We start from the raw sequence: 10,764 nt of genomic DNA, 5'->3' as shown, positions 1-10,764 counted from the left end.
TGCTGTTGTTGTTTTTGTTGTCATGCGAATGTGTGCCACGGGCATCTTTTACCGTTTCGCTTGTAAACCAAGCGGGCGTCATTCATCACTGCGGACGATAACAACGACGCATTCTTTTAAAACGAACGCTAATGGGCGTCTCTCTTGCCTCTCTTCTTCCGACGTTGCCGTGCTCTCTCTGTGTGTCTCTTTACAGTTGACGTCGAAGTAACCCAAGTTTGCGCGCATGTGTGCGTGTGTGCTCTCGTGTCGTCTGGACTTTGTGGGCACGCCCACAAGGGATGCAATAAAACGAAAAGGTGAGCACAGTAAGGCCGTCACGGCGACGGCAGGCGGCGTCGTGAGGCGGGACGGGCACACGGCGGCAAACGAGTTCCAGTGGTGCGCATGAAAAAGAGACGCACGCGCCTTCGCTGATGTGCGGAAGGACCGGTGAGGATTACGGAGAGGTGACGCGTCTCTCTCTCGCTCTGTGTATGGATGCGCGCGGATGGTGAGCGCCTCAAGTGCGGATTCAGTGTCTAGTACGTGGCCTCCTTTTCCTCCTTCCACGGGCCAGTCACTGCTACCAGCACCACCATCATTGATGCAACGGCTGCTGTCGCGGGCGGTCGCTTCTGCGGGTATCTAGGCCCGATCCTCCCCCATGACAGTATGGGTTCACATCAGCGCATTCACACAATTCTGCTGTGCCCAACGTCTTGCCCAAATTCGCTCTCTCTCTCTGCTGCCGCTGCACACACACACACACACACGCCTGACGCACTTGCATGCTGTATACGGAGCGTGAGTGCGTGTCTGTGCTTGCGTGTGTGCTTTTCCGGGACCATATCTCCTTTCGCATCCCTCCCCCTCCTTGCGCGCTTTCTTTCCCCCACGTTCGATGCTGAGCTGCAAGGGACTGACACCGGCGCTCGTGTAGTGCACACCTGCTTGCGGAAGGCGTACGCGGTGCCGCGGAACGGTTTATCTTGCGCGGCCCCGCACCGCTCTCACTTGGGGCGGCTGTCTACGGGGACGAGTAGGGCAGATTTCGCCTCGCTGCTTTGCGTCGCATCGTGTTCTCTATCACCAGGGACGCCGCTGCTTGCCGACGTTTCGCAGCGACCACCGACATCAGCGGGACTTCTCCTGTCCTTCATGGGCGTTGGGTAGCCGCGCTTCTCCGTAGTTCTTCGTTGTTTTATTTGAAAGTGCTTTCGCTGTGTCGGGCGTGCTAGGCGCCCTTCCTCCCTCCTAACGACGGTAAAGACATCCTTGACTAATTTGCGTGACATCCACGGCTTCCTCGATCCACTTCGTGCATCGCTGCACCCCCTCTTTCCTACTCACCGCACCATGCTTGCCTCTGTCCCAGCGCCAAGGCCGGCGAAGAAGGACTCCGCTGCGTCCCGTAGGAAATCGGCGTCGAAGAGCACGGGAGCCGCTATCAAGGATGGCGCATCAGCGAGAGTTTCAGCGTCAGGTGCCGCTGAGTCACCAAAGCAGAGCTGTGCGCAGGTGCATGGCGTCGACTTCCAGTCGCTGGTGCACGCAACGCAGGAGGAGACTCTCCGCGCTGTTGTGTCGAGCCTGCCCACGACTGGCCTACAGGCTACCCAGATTGGCCGTGCGCGCCGACTCGTGCAGCAGATTCTTCATCACCGCTCGCCGGAGGATCGCGTCTTCCTCGCCTACACATCCAACATGATTTCATGTGGTCTTCGCGACACGTTTACGTACTTGGCTCGCGAGCGACTGGTGGACTGCTTCATCTCGTCCGCTGGCGGCATCGAAGAGGACGTTATAAAGTGCGGTGGCAGCACGCTGATCGGTCAGTTCGGTCTGGACGGGCGAGCGCTGCGCCGCCGCGGCATCAACCGCATCGGCAACCTCCTCGTGCCCAACGACAACTACTGCTGGTTTGAAGACTTCTTCACACCTGTGCTGGGCTCAGTTCAGGAGGCGCAGCGGGCGTCGCGATGGAAGACGCACACGGCCCCGTCCGAGATCATTGAGGCCATGGGCGCCGCCATCGAAAAGAACCACCCTGACACGTGCACCTCCAGCCTGGTGTACTGGTGCTACCGGAACGGGATCTCCGTCTTCTCGCCAGCCTTCACAGATGGCTCGATGGGAGACATGATTTACTTCTACAACTTCTCGCACAAGGGGCTCGTCGTGGACCCCCTGGAGGACGTTGTGCGGCTGCGCAAGCTGGCAGCAACGGGGAGGGGCCGCAACTTAGCCATCGTGCTCGGCGGCGGTCTTCCCAAGCACCACCTTCTGCGCAATGTGTCGATGGACGCTGTTGTCATGGTGACAACAGGCTTGGAGGCCGACGGCTGCGTCAGCTCCGGCGTTCTCGCTGACGACGTGGCGTGCGGCCTGCTCAGAGAGGAAACGGAGACTGTGCGCGTGCAAGGTGATGCCACGGTGGTGTTCCCGCTGATGCTGATTTCAGAGGAAGCTGCCACCCGGGAGCGGGCCGCAGCGTAAGCGCAGAGCGCCGCAGCAACGAGGAGCCATGCACGCTCTCACACACGCACACACACGACTCATAACAGCGCACTTGCGGGGCATACCCCCACTACGCAAGCATACAGCAGAGGCTTGAGTAATGCAGCGACAGCAACGAGTCCTTCCAGCACGCACGGGACAAAGCGAGGCAGCAACGGCAGATGATCGAGCGCGTCGCAGCACGTGTTCTACTGCTGCCGCCGCTGCCGCTGCTACACGGGGCGCTTGGTCTGGAGTGATATCTGTGGCTGCGACGGCCTCGTTTTTTCACATAACGAAGAAAGGACACCGGCCACGAGTTAGGGAGGAAGATGCACTCCTCTGCAAGACGCGCCGGTGAGATCCAGCGCGGTCGCCGAGGAACGCCTCATACGATGCCCCTTCACCCCATGCCTCATGGAGGCCAACATGGGAGACAAGGGGGCGGGGCTGGCTCTCTATCGGGCTCGCCGCTGCACTTCTGTACTGTCGTCTCTTTTTTTCTCTTTGCCACCCTTCGTACTCGTTTCTTGGCCTCTCTGTTCCCTCCTGGCACACGCCCCCAACCCTCACACGCACAGCGCTCGCCTTTCGACATACAGGCACGTGCCCAGGCTGCAAGTGGTGCTGAGTGCTGCCTCTCTCTCACACACACAGACGCACGCTAATCGTTAAGGCTGCCTTTCATTCTCTCGCGTCAACAAATCTCTCCTCGCAACCGACCCCCCACCCTCCCCCTTCATCTCCCCTATCGCAGTCATGGCGTCGCTGTGGAAGACGGTGCCTCTGCTGCTGACCGTGCTCGCACTGTTGTGCTCCATCTCGGTGGGCGCGGTGTCGCAGTCCTATGTGCTGGAGCGGCGTGTTGGCAGCGACGGCGAGTGGTCCAGGATCGGTTCCTTCGCCATCTCACGTCTCTCTTCTCAGGCACCAGCTCGCATCTCCACACAGCTGGGCGGTGAGGTGAGCCTGAGCATGGAGGAACGCAATAAACTCGCCGCGGCCGACCTTGTCTACTACCGCGCGTACCCGAACCAGGAAGGCAAGCCGGCACCGAAGCACTCCACGACGGTCGTGGTCACGCCGTGCTCGCTGATTCGCGGCTTTGAGGCCATGGACAGCAAGACTGTGGTGCTCCATGAGAACATCAATATTGTCCCGGGCGTGAGCACCTCTCTGATGGGTCTGCAAGTGAGCAGTGAGACGAACTTCTTCCACGCGAAGATGCTGAAGGGCGATGAGTGCGATCGCAGCGTGGTGCAGAAACTATTCCCGACGGTGCACTTGAACACCAAGGTCGGCCTCGTGCACCCACTGAAGGTGACGCGGAAGGTGCGCTACGAGGACCTCACCGCTCTCACGGAGACGGAGGATGCGAGGAAGACGATAGCGAGGCCACAGACAGAGAGGCGTATGGTGCGCAACGCAGAAGGTGAGGTTGTCGAGGAGGAAGTTCCCGTCGAGGAGCGCTCCTTCTTGCAGAAGTACTGGATGTACCTCGTCATTCCCATCGTCATGTCCGTCCTCCAGAACATGAAGGGCTGAAGTGGAACAGGACGACTCCAGGGTAGTTGATTTCAAGCATGGGGGAGAGGCAGCACGGTTGGCCCTTGCATCCCTTCTCCCTGCCGATGCCCCCACCGACCCGAACCACCGCTCGACTCTTCCTCCCTGTGTGTGTGTGTGTGTGCATGTGCGTGTCTTCTTCTTTCCTTGTATCAGCGATAATGCCCTACTTGTGCGTGTGCGTGTGCCTCGCTTCTCTTTTTCTACTGGACGTCGCTCTTTTGTCTTTCTCTTCGTCTATGCTGACCTCGCTAAGGCACTGGATGGACTTTGAACTGCACACCCGCGCCCCGGTGAGAAGTAAGGCGCCATGAGCTGTGCAAGAGCTCATGCTTGCGCTCTCACGCGCGTTCGGAAAAGAGGGATCAGCGGCTACTGCCAGTGAGACACAGCGGAAAAAAAAGGCGAGCAAAGAGTGCCGCCCTCCGCACCGCATTTCGATGCCAGGCTCGCACAGGCGGACTCCATCTCCCCCACTCCTGTCCCGCTCCTGCGACATCCGCGTGCAGAGGCCCTCTCCTCCCCTCCCCTCCGTCAACCCCACGCCACCATGTCCATGCAGCGCTGCCATATGTGTGCTCCTCCTGGCTAGCTCTCTCTAAGCTGCGGCGGCGCCCCACTGACGCTCTCCTACTTTCCATTCTTTCTTATCTCTGTGCATCGAGCTGCTGTTCTGTCGTGTGCCAGCTTGCGTGAGAGCGGTGCTTCTACATCCAGCAGAAACGGTACCCGCGCCCCCTCAAGAGACGTACGTTGGTGAAGGATAAGAGGCGCTCTGGCCGCGTTGCTCTTCGCCATCGATCCCACTCCCAACCCGTCACTGTCTGCTGCAGCTGTTCGCGCGCTTCTTTAGACTGCAGCCTTCTCCACCGCTGAACTGCACGATTGCAGAGCTGGGCCACTTTGGAAATCGACAGAAAGGTAGACAGCGCCGGTACAGCCATCTTCCCTCTCACGTCATCCATCAACGAGGGTATGCGACGGTGTGTTCATCTCTGCGCAAAGGCGGCCGCGGGAGTGGGCAGCCCCAAGCACGCCGCTGCCGGCTCTTCCCCTGCGAGTGCTTCTTCCCTCGATGCACGCACAAACGCCATCTTTGAGATGCGGCAGTCCCCCACGTCTCTCTACGTAGACTCGATGCACAGCAACACGCTCACGGATCACCCCCTCACGCATCGCAGCAGCCGCGACGAGCTTGCGTACCGCAAGCGGAAGCTGACGGAGCGTGGGCAGTATGAGCAGGCCGCAAAGGCGGAGGAGGAGGCGACCCAACGCGACCGCGAAGGCAAGGCTGGCGCAGAAACGAGGGAGTACTACTGGGCAATACTCTGCGCTGTACTGGGCTACTTGGCCGCTCATGCTCTTGTGTTCAACTACTATTACCCAGATGACCTTCGGCCCAACTACTCACCTGACCGCGGCTACTTTGACGACGTGGCGGCACGGAGGGAGGAGCTAGAGGCGGTAGACGAGATGGTGGGCTTGTCGGTGCTGGAGAGCGTGTATAGCAAGCGCAAGGCTGCCGTGAAGCGCCGGCTTGAGGGCAGCTAAGCTCACATGTGAAATGGGTTAGAAAGGAAGGCGTTAGAACGGCGGTGATGCACCATGCACTGATGTCAGCTCATACCGCAAGAGTGGTTGCTCGAATGGGATGAGAGCAGACCTCGTGTCTCCCGGACCTTAGCGCTTCCTGCCCTTGGTGTCCAGCGGCCATGTGTCTCCTTGCGTGACGGTGCGCGAGGCTTGCGCGCGTGTCCTCCGTGAGTTTTCGTCTCCGCCGATTTGGGCCTCATCGGGGTGTCTGCCGCTTTTCTTCTCTCTCCCTTTCTCTTGTTGTCACCACCGCCTTCCTCTAATGTGCTTCGCTCTCGCACAAACACCCGCATGTCGCCAAGCACAATTCGCCGCGCTTCCAGCGCGTGAGTGCCGGTCAGTGGTCTTGCGCAGCCTGCAGTGCTTCCCTCTCTGCTCTGTTTCTGTTTCCGGGTGGGCATGCTGTTGCTTCTCCACACCACACGCATTGCAGGCGAAGCCTTCTAGTCGCGTTACCGCTCTGTGAGGTTGGCCACTTCTCGACGCGGCCGCAGACGCTGCAGACGGGTGGGGGAGGGGATGAATGCTCCCTTTCCCCATCCCACCTCGTGACTCTCCTGCAGTCTTGACACACGCACTCCTGCGCGCACATCATCACCTCACGCGCCTTTTTCTCCCTCTCTCGCTCTCTGATTCGATTCTCATGGTGACTGACGCCCACTTCGCAGGTTGTCTTTGGACCCGCATGGCGCTGCAGTCGCGGGCGACGTCGTGCCTCTCTCTCTCTCGCTTCCCCGGCGTCTTCTTCTGCGCCTCTCTTTCCAGGGGAGAACCCGCTCTAATTCCTCGACCACGTCCACCGACTCACGGACGTTGGCTCGTGCGGGTCGCGCCCCGCGACTCGAACCCCGCGCATTTCTCTCCTTCTTTCCGTGTCTCTGGGCCTCTTTCAAGTAAACGTTCACGTTGATAATGAGTAGTGGGGATGGGAGCGTCGCTGCTGCAGTGGCAGCCGTGGTGCACTTCACTACCCACGGCGACACCGCCTCGAACCAGGAGCTGATGCACGCCATCGATCACTCCTTGGACGCTGGTTGTACACCGGCGGCCCACACGATTGCCCCGCAGCTGCTGCGGTGGGCACTGGAGGACTCCACAGCCTGCGTGTCCGCTGGGATTGCTACCTATGTAGGCGTTCTAAACCGGCACTTCTGTGTGCAAGTGATACCGCACCGCCTTGCACAACCCCTGGATCGCCGCCCTACCGGCTTGGAGGAGCTACTGCAGCTCTACGTGATGGCCCTTCACAGTTTTGCCATTGAGGCCTCACGCCGGCAGCTCACGCAGTGTGTGGCCTGCCTGCTCATCTTGATCGAGGATAGTTTGGTCGACCGACTGCGCGCTTGGGTTCGCGGCGGTGATGCCGCATCCGCAGATGAGTGCCGCACGGCCCTGCAGGTCTTCATCGCGGTCGTGGACCTCTTGGCAGATCGCCGTGTTGCAATCGGCTCTATACGACGCGCCACACAGCGCCGTCAGCTACAGGAGCACCTGCTCATTGCACTTGAGTCTCCACTGACGGACAGGGCAGACTTGCCGCTGCTGGTGCATGCCACCGACGCTGCCGTGCGATTTCTGCTGGAGGCGATGTACGGTGAGCCGCAGGAGGTCGCGGCAACGTTTTGGGAGGCGCTGCCCACGAGTACCGTATGGCAGCACTGCCTGCGCTGCCTTGGTGCGGCTGCCGCCGCGTCGTCACCACCGGCGACGTGTCCGGAGGAGGTTTTAAACGTGGCGTGCAACGTGTTGCGCTGCCAGACGATCGTCAACGCAGCCGCCGAGGCTCTCCTGTCGGGTGCGCTGCCGTTGGTGCTACAACCCATCGCGCCCTCGTCCGCCGCCACTGTGGACTGGGAGACGATCAGTCGTGTCATTTCTGCCGCGGTTGAGGCATCCACGAAGGCCATTGTCACTCAGCAGCCAAGCGATGCACCCCTATTTCAACTCTTCTCCTCTGCGGCCGACCGACTGGCGCAGCTGCTGCAGGCGCCGGCGGCCCCGGCGACTGCGGTGTGCCACGTTTGTGAGGGTATCAGCGCCTTGACGCAGGCACTGCAGCCTACGCCGCTTCCCGAGTTGGAGCCCGACGATGACCCGGATGACTTTGCGGACTTTGTCGAGCAGACGCACGCGGTGAACGCAGAGAAGTCATCTGCCGTTGCTAAGCTAAGACCGTTTCTGCATGAGTGCACGAGAGCGCTTGCAGCTCGCCTTACCCACAGCAAGTTTGCGCAGGAGGAGTGGAGGAATATCGCAGAGTACGTAGCGCGACAGGTCGCTGAGGGTGATACCGAGGACTACGAAGTAGCCCACGATGGCGTCCACATCGCCGTCTTCACGACGTATGAGCGTCTGACGGCTCTTCTCGGCGCGCTGGGCGTTGAGGAGATCAACACGGCGGCCCCCGAGTTGGGCCAGCGACTCGTCCTGGTCATGAGGGACTCGAGCTCAGCCCTCCACTGGCTGGAATCCATTCAGCCGGCCGATCTGCTGGTTCAGTCCGCCTTGCTCCCGTGCTGCGTGGCGCGGCATGTGTCCTCGACTTCTGCCACGGGGTGGGCGATAGAGTCTGCTGCAGTGCGCGTGATGGATGTGCTGGTGCATGCACTCGCCACGTACCAAGAGCATGGCTTGCATTGCAGCGGTGGCAGCGCGAGTGGTAGCGTTCCCGCTATCATGGATGTGACAAGGGCGACTGCGGCGGTGGCGTTGGCCATTGCGGGGCGTGTCGGGCCGGACAACGCGGCGCACCTGCGTGAGCGCATCACTCCGCTGGTGTCAGCGCTGTGGCAGTGTGTGACTTCGGCCGTTGGCGCACCAGCGTCAGCGCTGACGCACCACGCCGCCGCGGATGAACTCGCAACGCTGCTCGAGGCCAGGTTGGCTGTGCTGCCTGACGCTGCGGTCGACCTTCTTAAGGATCAAGACGCGTACACGCAGGCGGTTCTCTTCGCTACTGGTGGTGCATCCACCCCAAGCCTGAACACGCTCGAGGCGCTCGCACACACGCTGCACTGCATCGCGCAGCTCTCTTCAGAGGAGGCCGAGGCGGCCGAGACACGGGTGTGCCGCGGTCTCGTGGAGCGCTTGCGGCGCCACTGCGAAGCGGGAGAGTGGGCAGGCGAGGCACTCGCGACGCTCTTGGACTCCTGGCATGCTCAGCATCCCCAACTGCTTCTGTGTTTCTTGACGTTATCGGTTGCGGTGCCAGCCGAGCTGCAGCCTGCACTGCTGTTGGCCGGTATTACTCGCTTCTTCTCTCTGCCGCAGAGCTGCGACACTTCGACGCGCGAGCTCTCCGCTGCCTTGGAGGCACGCTTCGTGCGCCCAATCGCTGCGTCTCCCGCTACTGCGCCGTCTCTGCACGCTCTTGTGGTGTGGCTGTCGCAGCCTCACCCCTCTTTCACCGCCGCCGATGGCGTACGACGCGTGCGCGCCTTAGCGGAATGCGGGCGGGCGCTTTGCGAGGGTGGCCATGTGCCGGTCCTCAGCTTGACCGAGACGCTCGTCACTTGCGTCGCTCGCTGGCAGGAACACAAGTTTGCCTCAGCGCTCGGCGGCGGGGAGGCGGATGCGGTAGGTGAGAAGGACGACACGGAAGGCGACGTGCAACTGAAGCAGGAGGTCTTGAAGCAGCTGGCGATGTGGAGCCGCTGCGTTAGTGCCATGTCGGGGCTCCCGCCGAGTGCGCCGCCATGGCTGGCACGGCTGCAGTCTGCACAAGACGACTACGAGCGGATGGAGGTGCTGAAAAGTGTGTGAGAGCCTTGTGGAGAGAATGGCCGGCGTGGGATGGGGTGTAGCGCTGCGTGGCAACCTTGCGTTCGCCGCTCCTCCTTCATCCCTCCTCGAGGCCCACCTCGGCATGTGGCGCACACCCCGATGGTCACGCGTGCGTGTGCGCATGCGAGCGAACGTTCTTTTTTTCGGTGGGGGGGGGGGCTGACAAGGATTCGCGAAAGGCCGCAATCATCGCATGACAGAAGAACAGCGTGCTTGATGTTTGTGCCTTTTCAGCCCATCCAGCTCAAGCGCACAAGATCCCTCGTGCCACAGCAGCCAACGAAGCCACTGCTCAGCCGATGGCAATACGGCTGCCAGCGAATCAAGGCAGGAGACACCAGACACCTACCGAGAAGGAACGCACAGGGCAACATATGAGGTACGTGTGTGGATGACGCTCTCCCATCTCCGTTCCGCGATTTCCCTCCAACCACTTGCCACATACGCGAAGAAAAAGAGGGCCCGAAGTCTCGCGCAGCTCTTGATGTGAAGCGCAGACATTCTGGACGCTTCCGCGCCGCGAAGTTGCCCAAGCAGCGGCTGTCATGAGCGGTGCCAACGCTCCTAGGCCAGAGACTCTGGCGGCAGTCAGGAAGCAGGCGCAGCAGATCGGCCGCCGCAATCCCTCCTACCTGCTTGAGGCTAGCGCGTCGCCCTAGGCCAAGCGATCACATCCAACAGCGCCAGCATCGAGACTTGATTAGCGATTCGTGCAGTGATCGACAATGTAGTGCTGGCTGCCTCGCCAAGGTCGGGAACCTGAGTTCTTTACAGCTGTGGGCGCGATACTGGAACGGTTTCGCATCGCCAACCCCATCGCGGCCTCGGGCATGAATACGCTAAAACCAACCAACAGCATAGACGCTCTGTCGCTCGCCTCCGGCCTGACAGCTTTCCTCGGCGATGAGTACGAAGGCCGGAATGGAGAGCGGGCTGCACGCAACTCTCCCCAGACATAAGCCGACTTGACCCCAGCCGAAAGGCGGACGGAGTTGATACCACGCCAATTCGTGGGCATGGTATTGCACTTCACGCACTCTATGCAGACGCCCCGCTTAAACGCCGCTGAGGTGTTCGACATCATGGCAGCCAGCAGAGCCGTAGGCGGGCTCGGGTGGGGTGACTCCATCCCTTATGTGCCCACTACCGCCCCCTTCCCATTTGGAGGCTGATGCGCGATACCGGTGTACGCGATCAGGTCGTGGTCGGTGTCTTCGCGTGTCACAGCTTCAGGCCGTTGGGCGGCTTCCCGTTGGCCCCAGAGGAGTTGGAAGGTAAGGGATGCGGGGGCTTCCGCCGTCTCTCGGAAGTGGGGAGAGGGAGCGACCAATCTATGCCTTGCGA

General features: G+C 61.0%; 4 protein-coding genes across 4 annotated transcripts; all 4 read left to right on the top strand.

Annotated features, from left to right (window-relative positions):
- Positions 1 to 1,338: 1,338 nt before the first annotated feature.
- On the top strand, positions 1,339 to 2,478 carry LDBPK_200270 (deoxyhypusine synthase-like; the record flags this gene model as incomplete). The annotated part of the gene is made up of 1 exon (XM_003860319.1): positions 1,339 to 2,478. One exon carries the CDS (start codon positions 1,339 to 1,341, stop codon positions 2,476 to 2,478), a length of 1,140 nt encoding a protein of 379 aa, XP_003860367.1.
- Positions 2,479 to 3,237: 759 nt separating this feature from the next.
- LDBPK_200260 (hypothetical protein, conserved) lies at positions 3,238 to 4,023 on the top strand (the record flags this gene model as incomplete). The annotated part of the gene is made up of 1 exon (XM_003860318.1): positions 3,238 to 4,023. One exon carries the CDS (start codon positions 3,238 to 3,240, stop codon positions 4,021 to 4,023), a length of 786 nt encoding a protein of 261 aa, XP_003860366.1.
- A 1,122-nt stretch (positions 4,024 to 5,145) lies between these two features.
- On the top strand, positions 5,146 to 5,595 carry LDBPK_200250 (hypothetical protein, conserved; the record flags this gene model as incomplete). The annotated part of the gene is made up of 1 exon (XM_003860317.1): positions 5,146 to 5,595. One exon carries the CDS (start codon positions 5,146 to 5,148, stop codon positions 5,593 to 5,595), a length of 450 nt encoding a protein of 149 aa, XP_003860365.1.
- Positions 5,596 to 6,549: 954 nt separating this feature from the next.
- On the top strand, positions 6,550 to 9,399 carry LDBPK_200240 (hypothetical protein, conserved; the record flags this gene model as incomplete). The annotated part of the gene is made up of 1 exon (XM_003860316.1): positions 6,550 to 9,399. One exon carries the CDS (start codon positions 6,550 to 6,552, stop codon positions 9,397 to 9,399), a length of 2,850 nt encoding a protein of 949 aa, XP_003860364.1.
- Positions 9,400 to 10,764: the final 1,365 nt, after the last annotated feature.

The sequence above is a fragment of the Leishmania donovani genome, chromosome 20 (assembly GCF_000227135.1).
Source record: "Leishmania donovani BPK282A1 complete genome, chromosome 20".
In the NCBI taxonomy this organism is placed as follows: domain Eukaryota; phylum Euglenozoa; class Kinetoplastea; order Trypanosomatida; family Trypanosomatidae; genus Leishmania; species Leishmania donovani.
This window is presented reverse-complemented; position numbering and strand designations above follow the sequence as displayed.